Raw genomic sequence first — 27,307 nt, forward strand, 5'->3', positions numbered from 1 at the left:
ATAATTCAACTGCAAAAAGCCTGGCCATGTTGATTGATGACTCCCTGATTATGGTAGCCCAGGCTTCCAAAATATCAGCAAGCTGCTTTAGCCTGTTGAGGATGCTGCTTAATGTCCTGCTGCTGCTCCTCGAGGCCAAGAGTCATGTGGTAGTCCTGGCATTAACCCTCCATTACATAGACTACAGTAACTTTCCTTACCTGGGCTCCCCTGAGGCTGCCACCTAGAAACTTCAGAGAGACGGCAGCTTGCATGCTTCTAGGTATCCCTAGGTCCCAATCAGCCCAGCAGGGGTTGAGGCGTCTGCATTGGCTTCCCATTGCTCAAATAATTGAATTGAAATCCTTGTTCATGGCTCATATAATCCTTCATGGGAAACGCCAACTCATCCGTCAACAGCTTGTAACCCATGATGCCCCTAATAGGGCCCTTCACTCTTCCAACTTGCATTTGGTCACCGTTCCTGTAGTCATAGGAACCAGGGAAGTAGGACCCTGCTTTTGGTTCAATAATTCAAAGCTCTGGAATTCTCACCCCTTTAGGTGTCTGGACAATGAGCTGCACTTTTGCAAAGCCATTAAAACCTGGCTCTTTCAGCAGTGACATCTTAGATGATCGATCTCTTAGATCTCGATCTTGTGGTTGCTCCCTCTCTTTCTAAGCAGTGGGATGCCTCCGAGTTGCCATGCACTCTAAAAATCCACTAATAATAATAATAATAATAATAATAATAATAATAATAATAATAATAATAATAATAATATTCTCACTCAAAGCAAATCTTGTGGATGTGCAGGAACAAGTTAAAGTTGCTAGATATGGATAGGAAAATTACTGTATTAGCGTCTATCTTAAGGTTAGGCATCACACCTTCGTAAATAAAGGGCAAACAAGGGTTAAATGGGTTACTCAATGGGTTTTGTGAAATATGCGTGAGAATAAATACAGCTGGAGGTTTACGACCCCTAACCCAAAAGAGAAAATGTTTGTCTTGCCTGTGACTTTGGTTAGACCTGTGTACCTTGTACCTTGCAGAGCGGTGCGGTTTGGGCAGTGACGTATCCTGAGGCATCGGACATATTGAATCTGCCTTTCTGTATAAGTAGTATGAAACCCTATTTGCAGTAAAAATAAGCCTACATGTGCTTACTTTGAGAATTGAAAACTCAGTTCCTTTTGTCCTTTGAATCTAATGTGATTCAAAGCAAGAATTTTTTTTTTATTAGCAATCCAATAAGTGCCTTGATCATTAAAACCTTATAAAATATCTTAATAATATTTGAGAAAGCTTAACCAATATTTATATTAACTCAATGTACCCTTATTAGCTCTTTTCCGGTGATTTGGAATAAACTTTTGACTAGGGGTGGGAATACTTTGAAGTAATTCCATGTTGTACAATCACATGGAATTACCTAGGTATTCAGCAAGATTATGGTTGAGTTACCCAAACAGAGTAATTCTGAGTTTAGCGCTAATGAGAGAATGCTCTCTGCACTGAGAAATAGTGCTAAGTACAACAAAACATGAATAGCAAGTGCAAACAGCTGTTCGCTCTCGCTAAATTTGCTCTTGGGGTAGGATTTTCCCCAACATACTTCTGGCATTCAGGTCTATTTTCTTAGTGCGAAATGCACCCTCATGACTAAAATAAACACGGTGGTGCATTTTGCTCTAAGAAACAAAGCTAAATGCAGCACAACATGAATCCTACTGGAGGAGCACATTTAGCAAGCTCAAGTGGGTGCTCGCTAAATGTGCTTTCACAGTAGTATTTTTTTACTCAAATTACTCTTAATTATAAGAACAGGAGTAGTTCTATATTATCAGATTCATTTCTTTTCACTTGATCTCCAGCTACCTGACCTAATTCATCCATCATTTCATTGATCACAGCAATTTATTTTTTTCCGGAGAGGAGTGCATTTCTGCGCCAAACAGTTTAAGTCATTTTTAGTAATTCATGCTTTAAGTGCAGTTACATACTCTAGACCTGATTACAAGTTTGGCGGACTGGGTGATGGATATCTCGTCCACTTTATTACAATTCCATCATGTCCTATGCAACTTTTAATATGGCCGAAGGGATAGCCGTTACGTTTGTGATGGAGTATCCCATCTACCAAACTCATAGGCCCTCTGATTTCTTTGTATATTACAATAGCACACACCATACAATTCTTTGAAATGATGTGGGCATTCACTGCCATTGTATTGTTTCATGTGTTTGCAGCCCATATATCTTTGAGGATCATTCGAACTCAATTGAGTTATGACACTATTCTACTCTAACATGATAGTCTATGAAATTGACAACTCAATCTTGACTTTATTTAATCATCTTTCTCTTTTTAGGCACTAAGCATGATGAGCTCCAGATATTTGTTCTGATGAACCCTCAAACTTCAGGAGATATGTTTCAAACATCTGCATTATTTATGCCACATATAAATGGACATGAGCATAGGGTGATTGATAATCTGTTGATCAGTATTTGTAAATACAGTCAGGTTGGGCACAATTGACACAATTACTGAACCCCATTTTTTGCCCACTGTATTCTGTATCTGTGGACTGCACCATTGGCATCTTTTTCCATTGGATTGTACTGTTTTAACTAAAATATTAGAAGCTACATAAGGTACACAATCTTGATGTAAAATGTGTCAATTAATTTATGCAATTGTATGAGACTTACGCATCATTGAATCTTTTGTCATATAGAAGCCAATTGAAAGAAAAGACATGCTTTCATTCATTGTTGTCTTTCTACATTTTTATATATAGATGCAATGTGTGAATCACCTCTATGAATCATTAGACATTGGATACAGTATGCCGTGTACATGAATCAGAAATATTAGTGGAAAAAAATCTCTGTAGGATTATTGCAAATGTTCATGGAACATCAGACAGGTAAGGATTTAAAAATAAAATGTCTCTTAGACAATTCCTGGTAATGAAAAATGTTTAAATGAGTTGTTCACTGCTGCACGGCTTGCCTCTCCTTTAAGAAAACATTGGAGTAACCTTATTATATTTAATAAGCTGAAACTTCAAATTGGGAGCAGGTAGACAGGGTGAGTTTAGTGTCTAAAGAATTATAGATGAAAGCTCTCTTTAATGGAAAAGTCCGAATTTTTATCACATTTCTGAAAAAGCTACTTTTAGAAAGTTTGCATTTTCTTGTCCTAACCATTTGGTACATGTAGCCTGATCCTGCATCACATGATAAGGTGCAACTGGCAGTTGGTCTTTGTGTATTGCTTCCAGACAGTGAAAGAAAAGGAAGCAAGGTGAATGCAGCATGAGCCACTCTGATTTAATTAAGTGGAGGGGAGTTCTCCCATGCAACACTTGTACATCACAAAGGCTCTGCCTGAGCACTATCACACAGGTTTTGCACCAGTCTTTTGGGACCCAGACAGGCTGGGGCTGAGACAGGGAAGGGGGTGCTTGATACTTTGTGCCGGGGGGGGGACATCTAGATGCTTCCTCCACTTCAAAGTGGGCACCAAGTATAAAATGTTACACCCAAATATTCAGTACACGTCTGGACATGTGGACAATGCCAGGAAGAGGATGTGCTGCCTAATGAAAGGATTGCCACTCTGCTGGACAACTGTTTTGAAAGACTGATGCCCTGCTGTGCTGATCCGCTGCCTGCTGTCCTCTTGCCCTGGTGAGAAGGACTGGACTGCCTTCTGTTGAATCCAGGACCACCAGAGTGACTCCAAGGGCTAGTTGACTGGCCTCCTGAATAGAGAATCAGAGACAGAAGACTCCAACAACCTTGAAGCAGGCACCTGGGTGCTGCCATCTGTGAGTCCTACCCATCCCAATCCTGTACACTTTGAAGTGGGTCTGAAGGTCTTCTGCCAGTCTATCTGTGGATCTGGCTGAACAAAAGCATCTATGCAATGCAACTTTGAGCAGAACTAACATTTCACCACTGCTGTGTGGACTTTCACAACTCATGGACTTTGCATCAGCTTCGCAGCCCGCAGCCCAATTTGTACTACCGCTGCTTGAGGCATTTTTGACACAGTCCCTCACATTGCAAGCCTCTTGTCAATAGCAGCCTCGAGGACAGTGCAGGAATCAGCATCACAAGCCCCATAGCTTCTTCAGTACCAGCTGGTGCATGAAGTGTCCTTGATGCAGAAATTTGCACAACAACGACATAGCTGCTTGGAAACTACACTACGCGACAGATCTCTGACCAGGATCGAGCATTGTCTCAGCTGTGCAAGCATCATTGATGCAGGACTCCAAAACTCTTCACAACCATGATTTAAGGTAGTCTTGTTCAGTAGATCAAACTGGCATTCCGTAGCCGACCGGTGCTATGCTGTGGTCAGACTAAACATGTGACTTTGTCCCAGTCCATCGTGACCAGATACCACAGATAGCATTTCTCTGAAATCTTTAAAATTGCATATCTCTGGTTCTACTAACAGGATTTTGTTGTACGCTATGTTTCTAAATTGGCATAGGATTTATCTTTTGTTATTACTTTTTTAAGACCTGCATAAATACATTATACATTGCCCCCAAGTTAAGCCTGACTACTCTGTACCGAGCTACCCGAGGGATGAGCACAGGTTGATTTGGGGGTTGCTTGTGACTTCACATTGACAAGATTTGTGGTTGCTGCTTGAATAGGGTTTCACCCCCTCAACCAGTAAACAATATCGTAATAAATGTTTGTTTGAGCCAAATAATTAATTCTCGACTAAAAGCACATATACAATCTATCAATTTCAGTAATATAGTAAAGATGGACAAAATGATTTACCCATAAAAATACATTGCAGCAACATACATGGATTCAAGCTAGGTGCTTTTATTGTACATTTTATTCACAACATTGCTACTAATAAATGAAAAGAGTGTTGGTAAGATTTGATGGATCATTAACAATGAACACTTTTTTGGTAAATGATGGAGGTGAAACTTTCTACTAAGGTTTACTCTTGAATAAAACAAGATATTAAAATAACAGGTTGCTAGTCAAGTGAATGCTATTTGTGGCACATAAACATTAAACAATTTGTATTACCTCCTCCCCATCTTAAACACCTTGCCAAGTCATTGCCAGTCCCAAGAGGTAGTATTGCAACAGGAGGATTTTTCTCTAAATTTGCTTTATCTGCAAATAAAGGAAAGGCAATAATGTTTTAATTTAATATCAGAACACAAAAACCATTACAAAGAATAGCAGAAAATCCAAGGTTAGAAAGCACATACATTGGCAAACAAGACTTGATTTATACATTTGACATTTAAATGTAATACACTTGGGTTCTTCAAGCTCCCATCCCTGTGCTGGTATCCACACTGGGGACCCTACCCCCGGGGCGTAATACCTCACAATGCCCCAGGATGCCCACCCCGGAACACTGTGGTAAAGATGTGCTGCTCTTGTCCAGGCAGGAGCAATGGAAATGTCCTTGCTCCCACCAGCATCCAGTATGGTTCTGGTTGGGAAGCTGTCTGGTGTTATGGTGTTGTGGGGGACTTGGTCGTCCCCCCATACTGCCAAATGTCCCCTTGAATAGTGGGTCCCTGGGTGAGCACCAGGGCACCCTCCTATAATATACCAAATGTCCTGCTCCTGCAAGGAGAGCCGGCTGGGGACACAGGGTTCCTGGGGTTCCCTCCACAGCTCCAAAATAAAAAGCCATTATGGATGCCCAGGTAGGCAAAATGGCACCTTCTAAATGAAAAATATGCCTGCTTCCGCTGTCACACACTCTGTGTCTATTTGTGGAGCTGGCTGAGGTTGCGGGGCATTGAGGCTCCCACTGCATTACTCCAAATAAAAAAAAGAAGATGTGGATGTCCCAGGTGGGCACAGGGACACCCACACAAAACTTTAAAAAAAACATGAATAATAAAGGTGCAGAAGGAGCACTCATTTATTATTCACTGCTCCTTGAACAAGCGCCCTATGAGTGCTATTTTTTTGCCGCACTTAGTTTTTTTGCCTCAGTGGTGTAGGGGCACCAGCAAGCATTTTTCTTTAATGTTGTGGGTGGCTGCATGATGTAGCAGCCCACAGCACCATTAAAAAAAATTAAAACCAGTCAGCGCCTGATTTATATATTGGCGGCAAGGATACGCCATTGCAATGGTGACCGAATATGCTTATCACCAAGATTCAAGTCCGCCCACCTGACTTTGGTTTGGCTATGGCAGTGAATACTCTGCCTTAGATGGTCTGATGGAGTAAGGGCCATCAGAGAATTGGTTATATGTATGTCTCCAATTAGGATGGTTGCACATGCAGCATTTGTTTCACTGTCCACCATCGTCTGGCAAACTCTGGCTGTAAGGCACAGTAAAAAGGGAATAATGCCCCCCTCACCATGTAAGATGACTTTGAAGGTGAAGGGGGCATTCTTTTTTTATCTTCAAAAGTAAAATCCCGTTTGTGGATTTTTTGTTGTTGAAAATCATAAAGAAAACTGGCATCATTCAGAAAACTCATAAAGAAAACTGGCTCTGTCATGCAGCTGGAACCCTGTACCAAACAGCGTAGTGCATAGACAGGAATCGCTATGACTATAACTCACACCATCACCATGCACAGCTAATTACCCCACATATTATATCACTCATGACATATCCTATAACATCATTAATAACATAATTGCAACTTCTGAAATGGCATCATTGATGACAAGAATATGCTTGTCGAGGGAGCACATTGTATTTACTTTATCGCATGAGTTATAGTTACTGGAGATAACTATAGCTGGTAAAGATCAGTGTTTTTTTTGTTTAAAACATTAAGTTGTCACTAAAAGTTTCACCTAACTATAATTTCACTCCAGCCTTTGTTTTTTTCAGCTATATGCTTATCTTCCTATATTTCTAGATCTCTTATTTAAAATTGATTGTTAGCTTGGTTTTGTTGGAGTTTCTGATTTATCATGAAAAACATCCACACTTTATTTCAATTTACTATGGGCGCTTTAGGTTCCTCTCATAGTAAACTTAGTATGATCTTAACTTTGCAGTGAATAATGGTTACAATACATACACAGTATAGCATATGTATAGTGTACTAAAATATAGGACACACATGAGTAATTTAACATGAATGTACCTTTAATGAGATGTTCTTTGAATACGCATAACAATATATCTAACAATAGTTACACTTCTGTAAGCACTCAGCATTCTAGTTAATGGCTTCAATTAGGATATGGTTTTAAAATATGCACATTGTTACTTGAAAAGGGCAAACTAGCCCATGGACTCTATGGTCCTGTTGACGGCAGTATCTGAAACGCATTGGCCATATTTGTACATTGGCAATGAAATGATAAATAAAATTTAGGATTTGTCCAAGGAATAAATACTACTGCTTCTGTACCCCCTACTGTTGGTGCCTGCTCTAAGGTCTGGTTACTCCTCATAAATACACATGTAAAAGACAAATAAGCAGCACTCACAGAGCAAGAAAGGGATCAGTCAAAATGCATTGTCATTGTTAGATTTTCTGGTTGGCTAAGGCTTGCACCAAAGCCAGGCAGAAACCACCACTCTATTCAGGATAAGGGAGTTACAATCGTAAAATAACCCCTGATCCCCCCCTTGGTTGCTTGGCACGTGCAGTCAGGCTTATCTTAGAGGCAGCTTGTAAAGCATTTGCACAAAACCAACAGAAATACAATGTAAGCACTACAAAAGGACACCACACCCATTTGGAAAAATATCCGATATTTTTATATACTTAAAATAAGACCAAATATGAGAAAAATACACCATACAGTACTTTGAAAATAGTTGCTTCACCACATGTCTTTAAATGGCAAAATTACGTTGAAAACACAGTTCCTACGAGTCGGTAGCTCGGTCCGAGCCTACTAAATGCTGAAAACAACAGAGTCTCGCAGTTCCAGCTGACCACATCGGTACGGGCCAGCAACAGCAGGACAGACTCGTTAACAGTACCTTTCTTAGTGCAACTCACACGGAGGTGCGAGTTGTCTTGACATCCGTCGCGGTTGCAATGCAAAGTGGAAGCAGTGCATGATGCGGTGTCCCGCGATGCGGTGCGAGCAGCGGCTCAGTGATGGTCATCCAGACGGCGTCGGTGAGGCCAAGGCATGATGCGGTGCTGGCAGGTTGCGGTGCAGGTGACAGAGCTATTTGTGGTGTCCGTCGCGGTTACGTTGCAAAGTGGAAGAGGTGCACGGTGTGGTGTCCCTCGATGCATTGCGAGCAGCGGCTTGGTGACGATTGTCCAGACGGCGTCGGTGAGACCATGGCAGGCGGTGCAGGACAAGACGGTGCTCGATGCAGTACTGGCAAGTTGCGATGCAGCAACACAGTCGGTTGGCGGGAATCGTTGCTTGCCGAGCCGGACAGCTGTGCGTGATGAGGTGGTCATGAGTGTCAAGCCAGCGGCGACTGTGTCAGTGAGACCAGGTCAGCGAAGTGAAGTAGGGCGGTGCTGGTTGACGTGCCTCTCGATGAAGTACAGGCAATGACTCAGTGATGATTGTGCAGACGGCATCGGTGAAACCAAGGCGTGCAGTGCAGGGCGAGTCGGTGCAGCCTGCCGAGCCTTCAGGAAACAAGGCCAGCGACGGAGTCAGATGATGGAGTCGGTCGCAGTTCCCTCTTCCCTATGGCAACTGAAACAGCGGTTCCAGGAGTGGTACCCAGAGGTTGGTGAAGTCTTTTCAGTCCCTGAGACTTCTTAACAGGAGGCCAGCTTGGTTTCAGGCCCTTAGAGATACTCAGCACAAGTAGAGAAAGTTCAGGCCAGTTCATTCAGTGCCCAAGGCAGAAACAGCAGCTGCAGGGCAACCCAACAAAGCAACAACTCAGTACAGGTGCAGTACTCCTCCTGGGAGCTCTTCCAGCTCTTCTTCTTGGCAGGTTCCTTCATTCCAGCAATTTCTCTGAAGTCTTTTCTATCCCTGAGACTTCAAACAGGAGGCAACCTCTACGTCAAGCCCTTGGAGAAAATTCTAACAGCAGGATGATGAAAGCACAGTGTAGTCCTTTCCCTACTCAAGACAGAAGCAACCACTACAGGCCAACCCCTCAACATGCAGCATAGGGGCAGTACTCCTCCTCCAGCTTCCTGGTCCTTCTTCCGGGCAAGTTCATTCGTTCAGAAGAAATCTAAATCTCTGGGGTCTGGGCCCCAATATTTATACCAGCAAATCCTTTGTCCTCTGAAGGCAGAGGGGCCTGGACCTAGTTCAAACCAGTTCTGGGTGCATTCTGTCAGTGTGCATCTTCTTCCTTTGTCAGTGTGGGCCAGGGTCATCAGACACACCTCAGGAGGTGGAGCCAGCATTGTGGAAGGCGACCCCAGCCCTATTCAGATCCAGGTGCTACTCCTTCCACCCATCTACATGTAGATGTGCCTATGCAGCCCTTCTGAATCACCCTGTCTCCCCAGCTCCAGTCACTCACAAACCAGACAACTAATACACAAGCTAGCAGAGGCAGGCTGGATGGTTAGGTCAGAAAATACCCACTTTTTAAAAGTGGTATTATCAAACACAGAATGTTAAAACCAACTTTACTAAAAGATGTATTTTATCATTCTGAGTTCAGGCGTACAAAACTCGAACTCCTACCTTGTTCCCTGGGTCAGTTAGGATCATAGGCTGTAATGATCAAAACTGCCCATTCTGGCCTACGGAGAACAGGTAGACTTGCAATAGTGAAAAACGAAGTAGGCTGTAATTCATTATCAGGACATTCCACACACACCAGGGCATGTCCTACCTTTCACCTACAATGCACATTGCCCATGGGGGTACCTTGGGCCTACCAGAGGGGCGACTCACGTGTAGCAAATGGAAAGTTCAGGGACTTGCAAGTGGGTGCACTTGCCAAGTCCACATGGCAGCCCCAGGCTGCACACAGGATTTGCAATGGCAGGCCAGAATTACACTTTACGGGCTGTTTGCGTGGGTGGCACAATCCAGTGCTGCAGCCCACCAACTTTACTAGGGACTGACACATAAATCAAATAGGGCAATCATGGAAACACCAATCAAAACAGTTTATACAGAAAGCATATGCACTTTGGCACTGATTAGCAGTGGTAAAGCACCTAGAGTCCTAAAACCAACACACACAGGTCAAGAAAAAATAGGAGGAAAGAGCAAAAAGTTTAGGGATAACCCTGCAAAAAGGGCTATTTCCAACAGTTAGTGTCTTCTTTTTTTGCCGTTTTAAACAGTTTATAGTTTTTAAAATAATGTATCCAATTTAAGCTACTTGGAGCTGCATGCACAAAAATTAAACCAGCTCTTTAAATCCTCATTTATTAGTTAGTGTATGGACAATTATGAAATTATATTTTATTCATAATACCATATGAGGGACTCAATATGTAACTAGGAACTAGTCTCTTAATCACATTTTGGATGGGCAGAAATATTTCTGTGCTGTTTTCTATCTTACTGTCTAAAACACATTTAGATAAGCGTTGCATTTTATTACTTCACAATTTGTATCTCAGCAGTTAGAATACTTTTCTTCATGTTTGGTATTGCTTGTTGTCTTATTCATTTTCTCTTTAATCTGATATCCATAAAATATGTATATGTATTGTTACTTTATGTTCTGTTTGCTGTACCATAGTCATCTAACATTTGCTTTGATACCTACTTGTTCATAGAACATTAAGAACTTTGTATGACATGCAATGAAAAACACAAATCATTTTTCATGGTATTTTTAAACATACTCCATTATACAAAGGATGTTCAATAATCCAAACATATTGTGTAGCTACCCCTGACTGACAAATTATACTTTTCCATTTACCTATGCAATCCAAAATCCATCCAACAGTGCCATCTCCACCACATGCCAGTACTCTGAAGTCAGGAACATCTCGAAAAAAGTTCAACCTGTAAAAGATTTGAAATTGTTCAGTAATACTCTTGACCTAATAACGTTTCTTTGAAATTTTGGCCAGTTCATAAAGCTAGACAATGTCTAGAGCATGTATTATTTCATGTACTTTATCACATATTACACCTCACAAGTTAAAAACATTATTACAAGTGTACAATAAAAAAACAATGTTGGCATTGTTGCAAATTACAAATAATGTATCAACATGCTAAATTTAGAACTATCACATATCTCATCATTTAAGTGTTTGATAAGGAATAATGGCAAGATGTGATCATACAGCTAAAGGTGTGCATTCAATCAGCAATGCATTTTCCTGTGTGATTTATAGTTTACATGGGATGCATGTTAGCTAATGTCTGAGTAGCTGAATGTACCTGGAGAATTTCAAGTTTCTGAGGTGTATTCTGATGTATCTGATCTTTAATTGTGTTTTTGTAAAGTAATATTTTGAAGAATGGGATTCTGACACATTTAGCCCCCAATATAGTTTTATTTTTTTAGCCCCATGCTTTTTGGTCTCTACTGTCAGTCTCACTAACTGTATCTTACCCATGTTAAGCTCTATTGAACTGGATTTGAGTGATAACCACAAGTGTTTGCTTTTCAAGAAAATTGAGCAGCTGGAATAGGAAGCTCTGGGCTGGTTGAATACTGTGAATCGTACACATGTGTGCTCAGCAAGTGGGACTACTATCTAAACCAGCCCGGTATCTGCACGCTTGTAGCCTGATGCAGAGGCGATCTATAATAAATTGTTTACAGCTTGTATGGATCCTATAATTTAATTGGGTATTCAAAATGAATGATGAATGAATTTTTATTTATGTTTGGACACCGTCTTTAAAACATACAGTGCTTTCAAACAATAACATTTTTATATAATTACACCATGTAAATACAAATTCATCATAATACACTAAAAGCTCTGAGCCCCTACTATTTAAAAAGTAGGGCATTAATCCCAAAAATGTTTAGGAAATTTTGCCAGTGCACAAGTCACATCAAAAAGTTCCATCCTTATGAGAAGTTCTAGTGCATCATTCAGACAATTGATGTTATATTTTTTAAAAAGAGGTTTTAAAATCAAGCAGCGTGGCCTATAAAAATGATGACAATCAATTTAAACATAAACTTTAAGGTTATGGTACGGCAGTCTACATGTGCAGTATTTCTCTTGATCTAAAATGGCTTTGCATTTTTCAGCTCTCGCATAACGCATATTTAATCCTGCACGGAACTTTAATAGTAATAATCGTAACCGGCCATCCGGTAATGCCCATAAATATGGGAATACCTTCATATTTTCCAATTAATCCCACAAGGATCCTCTAGAGGACATTCCCAGCAACCCATCTATTATGGATCATCTCACAGATATATGCGTCAATACACTTTCTGATCTAATAACCCGGTCAATTTGGGCTCTCCAAAGGACTGCTGTCCTCCCTTTGTCCTCAGGGACATTTTCTCGGCCCTACCTAACAGCATCCTTCCTGTTTTCAAAGAATTCCTCAGCAAGGGCGAAGTACCTGGCACCCTCAAAAACGCAATGTTAGTGCCTCTCTTAAAGAAACCTGGGGCAGATCCCTCGAACTCTTCTAACTACCGCCCTATTTCACTCCTCCCCTGTCTGGCTAAAATCCTGGAAGCACACGTGGCTAGGTGCCTCTCTAACTTTATCGAAAATTCAGGATTTTTAGCCTAACCAAGCCAGTTTCCGGCCGGCTCACTCGACGGAGTCAGTCATTCTGACGGTAGAGGACACACTGAGAGCAAACGTGGACAGGGGGCCCCAAAGGCCTTCGTGCTCCTGGACTTGTCGGTGGCATTCAACACGGTCGATCACAACATCTTGCTGCACCGTGTCGAACAAACAGTCTTACATGGTCCGGGCTCTAAGTGGATAAAGTCCTTTCTTACAGGTAGATCCCAAGCAGTATGTCTTGGTGCCTTTACTGCCCCCAAATTGTCCACCTCATGTGGGGGTCCGTAGGGTTCGTCCCTCTCCCCACTGTTGTTCAACCTTTATATCCGGCCCCTGATCCACTCGCTCAAAGCCAGAAGAATCACTGTCTTTAATTACGCCGACGACCTTCAGATCTTCTTCCCCATTGATTACCCCAGCGCCGCCGCAGAGTTCCAATCTATGATGCTTCATATCCAGCATTGTATGGATCTCAACCAGCTGAAGCTCAACCCGGGTAAGGCGAAACTGGTGCTGCCTGGGAACAGTGCTGCTCGCTGGGGACCTCATTTCTGGCCGAGCGAACTAGGACCTCCTAACACCCCTTCCCTCTCAGTGAAAATCTTAGGGGTGGTCATCGATGCTGATCTCTCACTTAGAGGTCATGTAGGGGCTGTAGTCTCTACTAGTCTCTACCAATTGCGCAAAATAAGGAAGATTGCTCACCTACTATCTCACGCAGCTCTCGTCCAGGTACTGATTGCACTGGTGCTCTCACGCCTAGACTTCTCTAACTCCCTTTATATAGGACTACCCCAGGTTCTGCTTAACCGTCTACAAATGGTTCAGAATCAGGCGACAAGAATAATTCCCAAACAGCCAAGATGGCAATTGGCCAGGCCCTCGTTGCAAAAACTCCATTGGCTTCCCGTGGCGCAACAAGCTGCCTTTAAGACGGGTTGCCTAGTCTTCAAAGTGCTGCACTGTAACAGCCTAAAATTTCTCAGCAGTTTGATCACAAAGCATGTCCCTACCCTCAATCTCCGCTCAGCCCACCTTCATTTACTCACTATACCGACCATCAAACTGAAAAGGCAGGGAGGCCACAGGTTCTTCTACCTGGCAGCCAGTCTCTGGAATTCCCTTCCCCTTTCAATCAGGACCTGCAATAACCTACTTGGCTGAAAACTTGGCTATTCAGGCAATCCTGCTAACCCGGTCTTCCGCAACAACATCACACATGATTAGCGCCATGAAATGTTTGGTGACAGTGCGCTTTACAAGCTCCTAACATCATAACATATTGTGCGGAGGGTTTGTTCCTTACATATTTCAGGTCCGTCAATCTAGATTCTTATTTACAGGCTCATTTTAGTTCTGCTTTACAGATTGGGTCTTCAGCTCTTTTTAAGTCTAGTTTTAAGGTTCCTGCAAGGTCTTCCAATCTATTCTTTACCTTCCTTGCCCACTGTAATTCACTTCTTTTTATTTCAGTGGCACAGCAGGCTGATGTCTTCTGGGTATTTTGGACCAATAATTTATCCCAAAAAAGCAGAGTTGATTTATAGAATAGGAAGTTCCAGGGTTGCAAATTAACTTCTAATCTCATTGCCTGGAACATTGCACCTTTAGGGAGGGCCAACATTTTTTTCAGATATTTATTTTCACACCTGTCCCAACTTCCCTCCATACTAAAGGCTAACAGCTCATCCTGTGGAATCATTGTGTAGGGACTATTGCTTTATAAGCGGTTAAGAGGGGAGATCAGGAGGGGCCGCCATAAGTCTTTTTGAAGCGGACAAGTCTCCCTGTCATAGCTAATGCCCTTGCCTCCACTGATTCTTTATGTAAGGTCCAACTCAGCTGCCTGGTAAATATCATGCCCAGATACCTATAGGAGGACACATCCTCAACTCTACTATTGCTAGCTGCCAATTAAACGATATACTTCCTTTCCCAAACATAATTATCTTTGTTTTTCCAATGTTTATCTTTAATTTGTTAGCCTCGCAATAATTATTACACTTTTTTTACTTCCTCTGAAGGCCTACTTGCTTAACATCCAGAATTGACACATCATTTGCATAGAGTAGGCATGACACTTGTCTTCCTCCCTTAATCGGGGAGAACTAATGCGTCGCTGCCAACTCTCCCGGTAGATCAGCTAAAAATAGGGAGAACAATGTCGGAGCCAGGGCACAGCCCTGCATTAATCGATTACCCAAGGGAATTTTCTTAGAGAGGGCCCCATCTCTGTCGCATTCTACTGGGGCACAGTTCCCAGTATGCAATTCCTGCAGAATTTGAATTACTGGACAAGTAATGCCCAATCGTATTAATTTCGCCCAAAGTATTCCACGATCGATCAAATCGAATGCTGAACTAAAATCAACAAAGCAACATAATAGATACCTTGCTGTTTTGTTTTCCTTCTTCCCCAAAGCCCATAAACTGAAGCAGTGATCTATTGTGGAGTGTCTGGCTTTAAAGCCTCCCTGCTCCATTGGGATGACACAATTTCTGTCTATCTAGTTCTTTAAAGCCCATAGTATTACTTTGGATTAAAGCTTTGCACCTACATCCAACATACTTATTAACTGGTAATTCCCTGGGTCTTCCTTTGCACCTTTTTTATGTATAGGTTTAATTATTGCACCCTTCCAACTCGGAGGAAATATCCTGGTCTTTGTTATGTGGATAAAAACGTTGGAAAATAATCCAACCCACCACAAAGGATTTGACTTAATTATAATAGCTAACACAGCAAAAAGTTGCCCCGCCACCTACATTTAAATCCGCATTTAAGGAAAGTTGAACACGCTAGCTGTCGCTATCAACTGGGTATTTTTATTTATATTAAAAGATTTACAAATTCACTTTGCTCCTTTTCTAATTTCCCCCTCTTCTTTCAAACCTTCATATGTTTTATTCATTTTTCTCATTTATAAGAATTTTGCTTATTACTTAATGTTGTATATGTTCAATTTTTCTGTTTGTTTCAGACTGTTCTACATTCTGTGTTTGATCATGTTGTTTGGTTTGTAATATATTTGTGTAGAGAAAAGCATAACAACTTTGGTTGAAATTTTCAATGTAGAAAAATGTCTTTGTATGTCTGCGATTCCTTGTTTTTGACAAACTTCGTTCAATCTTAAAAATGTTTTGGTATAAATAAAAATACCCAGTTGATAGCGACAGCTAGCGTGTTCAACTTTCCTTAAATGCGGATTTAAATGTAGGTGGCGGGCAACTTTTTGCTGTGTTTACTCAAATTAAGGCCCAGCCTCCCCACCTGTCCCTTTGGGTCTGGCTCCCTTTGTGCTTCTTAATTATAATAGCTGGCAGGTTATCGGGTCCCGCTTCCTTTGTTAATTTTAAGGAAGTTATCAATTTAACTATTGATTAAATAGAGAATGGCTCCAAGGCCTCCATACCCATAGTTGTCCAGTCCTTTTTCACCACTGTACAACTTGGCTTATAAATACTGGTTAAGAAGGGTACCCAATCTGCTTCTGGCACCATACATTTGGCTGGAGGGGCATTCGCACCTCAACCCTTCTGGACCAATTCCCAGAATTTTCTCATATCCTTTTCCTGAAGCATCCTAATCATCACATTCCAGTTCAACCCAAATAAAGCACACTTCCGCCTCCTCACCAGAGCTTCATATTTGCTTTAGTTGCAACAGTAGATTTCAACTAGGTTTGCTTGATCATGTGGATGCCTTACCATTCCTATTAACCTTAACTTCTTCCGGGCTACAGCAGACTTTGTCGAACCATGGTTGATTTGATGTTTGGCATAGCTGATCCTTCCCCCCCCCCTCTTATTACATAACCTCACTACTGGTATCAATCTCTTTATTACCTCTGCAATGATATTTTCATACCAAGAACCATCTGGCTCTCCCATGGCCCTGTCCTGGATCATATAATTGATTAATTGATACTGCATTAGCTGCTCGATATATCTCTCATCAATTCTTGTAGTTAAACATTTGCAGAACTCTAGAGCCATTGGATTAGCTTGATCTCTCACTAATATTACTCATATTAAGCTCAATTAAAATGGATTTGAGCGCTAACCACAAGTGTGTGCTTTTTAAGAAAATGTCCACTGCTCTGCAGCTGGGATATGAGTCTCTGGGCTGGTAGAAACATGATGAAGCATACACATGTGTGCTCAGCATGTGGGACAACTGTCTAAACCAGCCCTGTATCTATACCCATGTATCCTGGTGCAGAGGGGATCTATAATAAATAGTTTACAGCTTGTGTGGATCTTACAATTTAATTGGGTATTCAAAAGAAGTATCCCCTTTTCTTTTTGACTATGTAGTAGCAATATAATACCTGCCTCATGGGCCGGCTGGTGAGTTAGTGGGGTGAACAGCTAAATGGATATTAAGAGTTAAAGAAAAAGGGGGAGATTGGGGTGGTTGCGGCCTAAATATGGGGTGGAGTGGCTCTTAGTAGAATACAGTGGAGTGGCCTCTAGTGGAGTGGCAAATAGTGGATTGGTATACAGTGGTGTGATGTAGAGTGAAGTTGTGTGTCGTAGATTAGAATGTATTGGCTTACAGTGCAGGTTAATATCATACAGTAGAGTGGCATGTCATAGAATGACATGTCATACAGTGTCTTGCAGTGAGGGGGCGTAAGTGGAGTAATGTAGAGTAGTGTGCTGTAGAGTGAAATAGTGTACATTGGAGTGACATATAGTGGAGTGGCATAGAGTACATTGGGATAGAGTGGAGTGGTGTAGAGTGCGGTGGTGTGTCATAGATTAGAAAGGATTGGCTTACAGTGCAGGGTATTATCATTCAGTAGAGTGGAATGTCATAGAGTGACATGTCATACAGTGTCTTGCAGTGGAGGGGCATAATGGAGTCTTGTAGAGTGGAGTGATGTAGAGTAGTGTAGCATAGAGTGTAGTGGCATAGCAGTTGCAAAGTGTTGTTGCATACAGTATTGTGATGTATAGTGTCACTGTTAGAAATGGGAGTCCCTAGTTCAAACACAGAATGTAAAAACCACCTTCACAAAAAAATGCCTTTTAACATTCTGAGTTCAGGCAACCTGAACTTTATTTTCCCACCTTGTTTCCAGGGGTAGCTTTGTTTATAAGATGTTAGAGGCAAACTCTCCATTCTACCCTATGGGAATAGGTAGCCTTGCAATAGTGGAAAACGATTTTGGCAGTATTTCACTCTCAGGACATGCCACACACACCAGGGCATGTCCTACCTATTACATACACTGCACCCTGACCTCAGGGGTACCTTGAGCCTACCTTAGGGGTGACTGACAGGTAAATGGGAAGGGTAGGGCCTGGCAAGTGGGTTCACATGCCAAGTCGACATGACAGTACTAGACTACACACAGGCTCTGCAATAGCAGGCCTGAGTTACATTTACAGGCTTCCTATGTGGGTGGCACAATCAGTGCTGCAGGCCCACTAGCAACATTTGATTTACAGGCCATGGGGACACACAGTGCACTGTACTAGGGATGGACTAGTAAATCAAATATGCCAAACAGGGAATCACTAATCCATAACAATACTTTACAAAGGGAGCCCTTGCATGTTGGCACTGAAAATCAGTCGCAAAAATGACCAAAGCATCTAGACCAGCAAAAAGGAAGTCCAACACACAGCAAAAACACAGGAGGCAAGGCAAAAATACAGTGGTAGCCCACACCAATGGTGCCAGGTCTAACAGTCATGGTGTACAGTGTGGTGGCATACAGTGTCATAGCATACACTTGAGAGGCGTAGAGTGGTGTGGAGTTGCATGGTGTAGAGTGGAGTGGCATAGAGTAAAGTCGGTAACAGTAGGGTGTCACAGAGTGGCATAGAGTGGACTAAAGTGTCATAGAGTTGAGGACCGTAGAGTGTCATGGACCATTTCATTTGCGGATGACACTTTGCTAGTTTGAAAACTCCTGGGGAAACCAATTTAAAGTCTTTTGTAACATGCGAAGTCCCGTGATCAACATAACAAAAACAAAGTTTCTGATGATAAATCCCCACAAATCGTACAGAGTGCGATTGACCTTAGAAGGAGTCCCACTTGATAGGGCCAGTTACTTTGAATATGTGGGTATTAAAATATTGAAGGATATGCTGTGGAAACTTCACATAACCAAGGTGACCCTGAAGTACAAGAAAATAGTTTGGGCTCTGAGGAAGGTACACTATACCTCATTTAGTAAACCATTCGCAGTCGCCCTCCTGATTTATTACTCTAAGGCTTTGAGCTGCACCTTATACGGGCCGAATTGTGGGGCGTTGACAGGCTGGCTGACCTCACTCTATCTGAGAATAGGTTCCTAAGGAATCTGCTGTCACTACCACAGATTACACCACTCCTCCCATTAAAGCTGGACATGGGCAGTAAATCTATTGCTGACATAGCCAAACTACACCCATTGTTTTGTCTGGAAGAGGATCAGATCTACCCCATAATTTGCTATTACATTACTACACTTGAGGAAGTCAGTGCCCTTGATGCATTTATTAAGATAGCATGGAAAAAAACACAACATGCTTATTGGAATGCATTGGGCCAAAGAACCAAAGGGACAACACTAACCCTCAATCTCTTCCCAGCCAAAATCAAATGAAAACCTTGTACTGGGCCTACTCACACTTGATTCAATCCAATAACCCTTCAAGGGGTAGCTTAACAGCGGAGTTTGTCAAATTTAAAATGTACTGATCTCTGGAAGGCTATCTGGACATTATCTAGTCACCTAGAGATAGGAAACTCTACACACAGATCAGGTTTGGTACACTTCCCCTAAACGCTTTTACTAGCTAATGGCACTGTGACCAAATTCATTTACCGATCTTGCCCTAGCTGACTCACACCAAAAGAATCACTTGCACATATCTTATCTGCCTGCCCAGCATATTCTCCTTCAAGTGCCAGGTGGCTCATACCCTTACGCAAGCAGTTGGGAAATCGTGAGCAAGTCTTGCTTATTCTTAGATTTGACACTAGACCATTGTTTGCCTGCTCACTTGCAATATTCCTTGGCCACATGTGGGGAATTAGGAGGAAATAACAAAAGCCCCATACTACTCCATTATATCCTGTTTTAAAAGTGCAATTTTAAGCATAGTCTTTTTTTAAAGTAAGATTTTTTATTGATGTTTAATTATTGCATACAAGAAAATTTAGACAGCATAGCGAACCCTTTTGCCTACTCATGGCCTTGTAGAGATTTTTGCTGCCACTGCTCGTATCTGTTTAACAGCAATGCCTTTTATATTCTGCTCTGATATTTATAATATTCACATTTCATACATGATCTTTTATTTTGTTTGTAATATTGTATATAATGTCTACAATGCACATTGCACTTTTGAAGTCTGACAACCGAAATAATGTTTCTTTTGATTGACGGATTGAGTGTCATGGAGTGTCATAGTGGGATGCAGAATGAAGGGGCTTGGAGCGGAGTGGCATGTCGAAGAGATAAGTGGGGTGTAGTAGAGTGAAGTGGCATGGAGTGACGTGCAATGGTGTGTTGTACAGAGGAGTGGTGTTTCATAGAGGAGAGTGGCATTTCGTTCAGGGTCATACAGTAGAGTAGCATGGAGCACATGGAGTGTAGAGCATTATGGAGTGGTGGAGAGGGTAGTGGCATGTGGTACAGTAAAGTACAGCGGTGTGTCAGAGAGTGGTGTGTTTTAAAACGTCTTAGAGCGGAGGGGTGTAGCGCAGAGTGAAGTGGGAACTTGTGGAGTGAGGTAGAGTAGAGTGGCATTTCATGCAATGGAGTGGTGTGGCGCTTTATAGAGTGGAGTGGAATGTTTTAGAAAGGAGTGGCAGTGGCATAGCATAAGTTTGAATGACGTGGAGTGTTATAGAGTAGAGTGGATTGTTGTAGAGTGGAGTGGTGTGACGTAGAGTGGAGTGGCATTTGAAAGAGTGTCATGATACAATGAATTAGAGAGGAGGAGTGTGAAATGCAAACTTGGAGTGAAATTGCACCCTAAAAGTGATTTGAGAAAAACACACTACCACTCAGAAAAAGGTTTGAACATAGCAAATATGTCCACCACCTGAAAGCACACACAAAGTTGAGAACGCAACATGCTCCCAACAAGTAGTATGAGCTTAAATATCGCGCTCACCATCAGTCAATCAAGTTTAGTTTCAGGACAACACAAAGAAAAATAGTTTAGGATGAAAGCAACCAGCAATCCTAACACTCGTAAATGGAAATGGAAAACAATTTGAGCACAATAATTGCCTATCACCAGCAAATTTCAACATCCGAAAAATTTCAGGTAAAGCTTCAAACTAGTTTGAAGACAAACACTGTACAGCATCAGCAACAGCAAGAAAAGATTGGGGTCACAAAGCACTCCCTCAACTAAAGTTCAGGAAGAACAACCACACATCCCAAAACTATCAGCACACTAAGTAAGAAAGATTTACAATATAAGCAGACTATTGACGTGAATGCTTCCAAATATATGCAGAAATACATATACAATGTTGTTTGTAGAGTAGAGTGGAGTGGCATAGAGTGAGGGGCATATCCTACAGTAAAGCAGCATAGAGTGAGGAGGCATATCCTACAGTAAAGCGGAGTGCCATGGAACCAAGAATGCACACTCAGGGGGTCCAATAGGATGGCAGGTGGATTACCCCCGCCAGGCTGGCGGTAGCCACCGCCGGCCTGGTGAGTGCAATCCGCCCGCCATCCTAACCAGGATGACCCCCTGTCATATTAGCATGGCTTGGGGTCCCCGGCGGACGGAAAGACTATCCGCGACTTTTCCAGCCCGGTCGCCTTGCGACCAGGGCGGAAAAGGTTTAATATGGTGGCGGTGTCTATTAGACACCGCCAGCCATATTAGTATGGGCTGCAACAGATGCCTTTCCGTGGCGTTCTTCACTTCAGAGGCCCCCTGCAGGGCCCCGGATTGAAGGCGAGGTGGGGGTGCACAAGGGAGGTACCTTTAGTACCTGCCAGCATTTGCATACACAAAGCGGCAGGCACCGCGTGGTGCCTGCTGCTTTGTGTATGCAAATGCACATGCATTTTTAGCATTGTGTCGGGCGGTGCTGAGAGCACCGCCCGCCACAATGTTAAAAATGCAGGATGCGCCCGCCACTGTGGCGGGCGCATCCTAATACCCCCCAAAGGACCCCCACCCCTAGGGCGGGCGGTCCCAAGTACCGTGAGGATGGCGGGCGGGCAAAGTCCGCCCCCATCCTAATGGCCCCCTTAGTGTGGTCTGAACAATATCTTGGCCTTAATAATTAAAAGGCAACCATATTGTTTAGACCGCCCTTAAGTCTGTGTTCTTGGTTTTAAGGGGAAATATACTGTAGAGCAATGTTTTTTCCTATTTTTTCTATATTACATTTATTTTAAAATGCAATAAGTACTGTGGTAGCTTGTAGGTAGTACCTCAATACTCTGGAAAGGTCTTTTTAATACATATAGATTAATAAAACTACTTTTAGCTGCCTTTAGACACCTATAAAAACGAACTCAACAATTCATATCCATCTTTAAAACCGTTGTGCACTATATTTACACTTAAAATCCAGACCACATCTGAAACGTGATCCAATCAATATGACTGCCATTTTCTTTTGTAAGGGCAGTACTTAGCCAATCATATACTGTTTTGTAATTGTCACGTACTACGGTGTACTGCGGCCCAATACATCACTAAGTTTTTGTGCCTTATAACTTTAAAACCAATTTATTATCTACTACCAAACACATAGTAGTAAAAGCAACATCTGACTCGCCATTTTGACACTTGTTGGACTTGGCATCCTTGGTGTAGATTTTCCCCAACTTTTTCTCTACCAGTCTCCTGTTTGTGCTGCACACTTTACCACTGCAAGCCAGTTTTAAAGTGCTTGTGCTCTCTCCTTTAAACACAGAAACATTGTTTTACACCCAATTGACTCATTCAATGTTCTTGTAGGACCCCAGTAATGTGGGCTACATCTACCCATGACATGTGAATTAAATTCTACTTGTGGCACTGAGTGTGCCACCCACTTAAGATGCCCTTTTTACATGTCTCAGGCCTGCCATTGCATTATGTGCATGCTGGTTTAAACAGGCATTTCCACCTTGCAAGTTAAACCTCTTACCAGGCCCAAATCTCACTTTATTACATACAAGGCACACCTAGTGTGGGCCCTAAACAGCACAGAGGGCAGGATGCAGTATGTTTGAAAAGCTGAACATGTACTTTTAAGTTTAACATGTCCTGGTTGTAAAAAAACTCCTAAATGTGTTTTCCCATACTGTGAGGCCTTCCACTCCCACAGCATAACATTGGTTTGACTTATTACACTTAATAAGTGATCAGTTTCAATTGGAAAGGAACGTCAAGTTTGGATTTTAAGTCACAATTCTGAAAATGTTACTTTAGAAAAGGTGGCATTTTCTTGTCCTAACCGTTGCTGCCTGCTGTTTGTATTGCTCCCAGACAGTAAAACAAAGGGCCTTAGGTCTTTGCAGGATAGGCCATCTCTGATTTGATGAAGGGGAGGAGCTGTCACCAGCCACACGTACACATCACTAAGGCTATGCCTAAGCACACTCACAAAGGGTTTCACACTAGTCTATTGTCACCCAGACAATCTGGGACAGGGGCAGGGAGCAGGAAATTGCACACACCTCCGGGGGTCGAACCGTCCAGGCCATTCTTCTACTTAAAATGGGAACCATAAATAAATATTATACTCTCAGATCCAACTCTTCTGTACACCTCTGGAGCTGTGGAAGACTCAGAAAGACTTCTCTGCAAGAAGGACTGCCATACTGTTGCACTGCTGCCCTGCTGCCAGAGTGAAAGGACGGGGCCTGCATCTTTAACACAGGGACACCAAAGTGAATCCAATGGCTAGTTGGCAGGCCTCCTGATCAAAGCCACAGGGACAGAAGGCTCCAACCACCTTGAACCCTGCACCAGGACTGTGCCTGTTGTGTGTCCTACCCTCCTAAATGGTGCCACCCAAGTCTAGGGCCCTTGGATGTGGACCTGAATGTGCCCTGGTAGCTCAGCTGTGGGCCCATCAGAACCCATGCACCACAAGGCATCACCTCACAAAACTTCGCATTTGAGCCACTGCATGATGAATCTCCAATGTAGGACACTGCATTGCAGCCTGCAGATCATAGGAACTACCACCGCGTGATGCATCCTCGAAGCAGGCCTTCACATTGCAAGCCCCTGGTTGATGGCATCCTTCAACACAATGCAGGACTCCCTATGACCAGCCAAGTAACTTCTTCAGAACCAGCCAGTGCACAAAGCATTTTCCTCGCAGGACTTCGCATTACAATTGGTATCCTTGAACACAATGCAGGACCTCGCATCACAGCCTCACAGATTTCTGGAACTGCTGCTGCGTGATGTATCTCCATAGGAGAATTTCATATCACCCCTGCTGCACGACGGATCCTCGACCCGGGATCCTGCAATGCCCTGCAACAATGATTTAAGGTAATTTATTCAGACAGGCCTAACTTGGCCTCCTTTGCTTTTTAGTGCCATTTTCACTAAAATATTTAAAATTGAATATCTCCCGTCCTACTGATTTGATTTTAGTAATTTTGGTATTAAATAATTTATTACATTTTACCTTATTTCTCATAATTGAAGTGGAATTTTTCTTGTGTTGTGTTTTTACCTTGTTACTCTTTGAAGTGCACAAAAATGTTTCACATTGCCTCTAAGCTAAGCCTGACTGCTTTTGTTCCAAGCTACTAGAGGGTTAAGCCCAGATACATCTGGGGTTTGCTTGTGTTTCACCCTGACAGAGACTTTGGCTTTTGCTTGAGTAGGGTTTTACCCCCCTCAACCATTAACCCAATTCCAAACAGCACTACATGAGTTTAAAGACTCTACGGAAAATGCATTGTGACAAAAACGCGTTTTGTGTCCCTCCCACTGGAGGGAAATAAAGGATACTGGTGTACTACCATTTCCAGCATGCATTGGTTGTGGAAGCCAACTAGAGGACAATAAAAAGCAACTGGTGAAATATTTAGTGTTCAGCAGTATCAGTTGTGAGACCGCATTTCAAGCCTGTGAACAAGGACGATGGCAGTCCAAAACGCGTCAGGTAGATGAAAACGTGGCTGATGAAAATGCCAGTTTTTGCCATATTAATTTAAATACCCTGATGAGGAGTGCATCCTCTTTACCTGCCCCAGTGGGCGGGCCAACAGATGGCAGTTTATTTTGGTACTACAGATCCCATAATGCCGCTGTGTGGGACACGCCCAGTGGGTAGGAACTGGTTAAATATGTGCGCAAATCAAGGCGTTCCTATGTGACCTTTTGCCATTGAGAAAGAGAGTCCTATCTCTCGAAACGCGTCTGGCATGCTATTTGTTGTCGAAATCTGTGAATGGGAGCCTGCTCATCAGTGATGTCATGAGTGATGTCACTGACCATGTCATGAGTGATGTAATATGTGACGTCATCAGCAGTGCATTGCGGGCGCCAAGTTATAGTTAGCTGAACTAACAATAACAGGGGAATTTCATAGGTTTTGTATGAGTAAAATGACCAGCTATTTATAACTGGTGTGAAACCTATGCTTTTTTCTGTGAATTTCAAAGGTTTTTAAAATGCTAATTCCTAATTATAACGTGTCTGAAACCTAAGGTTTTTTCAGTGAATTTGCAAGGTTTTTTAAATGCTAATTCCTAACTATAACGTGGCTGTAACCTATGGTTTTTTAAGTTAATTTCAAAGGTTTTTTAAATGGTAATTCCTAACTATAACGTGGCTGAAACCTATGGTTTTTTTCAGTGAATTTCAATGGTTTTGTAAATGAAAATTTTTTAATGTAATAATTGTTATATTTTTTATACTGATTTACTACATTATTGTAATTTTTTTATTTTTAGATATATTATTTTTTAAATTACATTACATATTTTTAATATAAATTGATAAACAATGTTCGTATACCTCTCTGCAACGCAGCCCCCTGGCGTGTTTGCAGAGGGGGAACTAATTCCCCTTGCATACCTGGGGTCCCTGGGGGCAAACTAGCCCACCTGGAACCTTCAGTATGCGCCAGGGGGCTGCATTGCAGAGATGTGTAATGAGGCCACACCCTTTTTTACACCTCTCTGCAACGCAAACCCGGGCGTGTTTGCAGAGGGAGAACTAATTCTCCTTGCATACTGGGGGTCCCTGGGGGCCAACTAGCCCACCTGGAACCTCCAGTATGCGCCAGGGGGATGCATTGCAGAGAGGTGTAATGAGGCTATGCCCCTTTTTACACCTCTCCGCAACGCTGTTGCAGTGGCAGTCTTCCCTCAACACTGGGGGTCCCTGGGAGGCAACTATCCCACCAGGAGCCTCCAGTATGCGATCGTGCATTGCTTTGTCCCGGAGGGTGGCGTTCCACGGGGCAGTGTGGGGGGGATTGGGCAACCCCCACACTTCTTTATCACTATGCCCCCACAATTTGGTCCCCCTGGGGGGTCATTTTTAAATAAACATACCAGGTTTTTTAAACATTTTTGGCCTTGGGGGTCTCTGTGGGCCCCCCTGAGCAGGCCTAGGGGGTCAGGGTGCTTCTACCCTGCCCTCTTTTTGTGTTCTACACGTTTGTTTTTCTGCTTTCTTGTGCCTCAGTCTACTGAGGCACAAGATGGCTGCCATCAATTTCTGTTTTGGAGTGTTGACAGACAGTGGCAGTCAATCAGCATGAAGCTCGTGCACGGCAAGGTGCGCACATGGAGCGCGCACAGTGCGCTCCTATAGATATATAATTGATTTCAACTTTAATTTTCTCAGCAACTACTGGAGGGATTTACATAATTTAAACAAAAGCGTGATCTGCGTACCAGACCCTACCATTTTCCCAAATTTGGTGCAATTCCGTTCAGCGGTTCCGGCTGTAGTAGTATCTAATCATCCTATGGAAATTACCATGGGGAAAACACGTTTTGGGACCCCCCTTTTTTCTCGGCCCCCGCTTGACAAATCTTCCAGAGACTTTCAGGGAAGGAGCGGAGCGGGCCATCTTCTTTGAGAAATTTGCGGAGATTCATCAACCGGCGCCAAAGTTATTCCCAAAAGAATGTTACGGATTTCCTATGGAAACTAGGTCCTACCTATAACTACCTACTATTTTACATATTTTACATTTATAATTGAACCCAATTAGAAACTGTATTTTACTTATCACACAGAAAATGAAGTATATATAACTGTAAAATATTTCTTCTATGTCCATCTAAGCACTGTCACTTTAAAAGGAGGTGCATCACACAACACTGTGGTCATGTGATCAAGGCAGGGAGCTGCCGAAACGCGTCGTGATGATGTGGTCGCACTTTTGAAAATAAACTAAAAAGAAGCACCAAATTGGGTCTCCCTCGTCTAATTGCAAGTCTGTTGGAGAGAAGTTGTGGAGGACGAGCCTTGCAGCATATATATATATATATATATATAAATATATATCTATATATATATATATATTCACTGAAAAAAACATAGGTTATAGACCATATATAATTAGGGATTAGCATTTACAAAACCTTGAAAATTCACTGAAAAAACCATGGGTTATAGACCATATATAGTTAGGAATTAGCATTTACAAAACCTTATTTTACTCACACAAAACCATTGAAATTCCATATATAGTTAGTTGCACTAACTATATATCGCGCCCCGCAATCCACTGCTGAT

General features: G+C 42.4%; 1 protein-coding gene across 3 annotated transcripts in view; it reads right to left on the bottom strand.

Moving 5' to 3' along the window:
* Nucleotides 1-27,307, bottom strand: part of DGKB (diacylglycerol kinase beta) — a 1,765,597-nt gene that overhangs the window by 949,732 nt on the left and 788,558 nt on the right. For all 3 annotated transcript variants that reach the window (XM_086941963.1, XM_086941961.1, XM_086941962.1), the window contains 2 exons: nucleotides 10,813-10,898; nucleotides 5,063-5,152 (listed from right to left, as the gene is read on the bottom strand). In XM_086941963.1, coding sequence (XP_086798089.1) covers nucleotides 5,063-5,152; nucleotides 10,813-10,898 — 176 coding nt within the window. The remainder of the gene's footprint in view (nucleotides 1-5,062; nucleotides 5,153-10,812; nucleotides 10,899-27,307) is intronic.

Source organism: Lissotriton vulgaris, chromosome 10 (genome assembly GCF_964263255.1).
Source record: "Lissotriton vulgaris chromosome 10, aLisVul1.2, whole genome shotgun sequence".
Lineage (NCBI taxonomy): Eukaryota > Metazoa > Chordata > Amphibia > Caudata > Salamandridae > Lissotriton > Lissotriton vulgaris.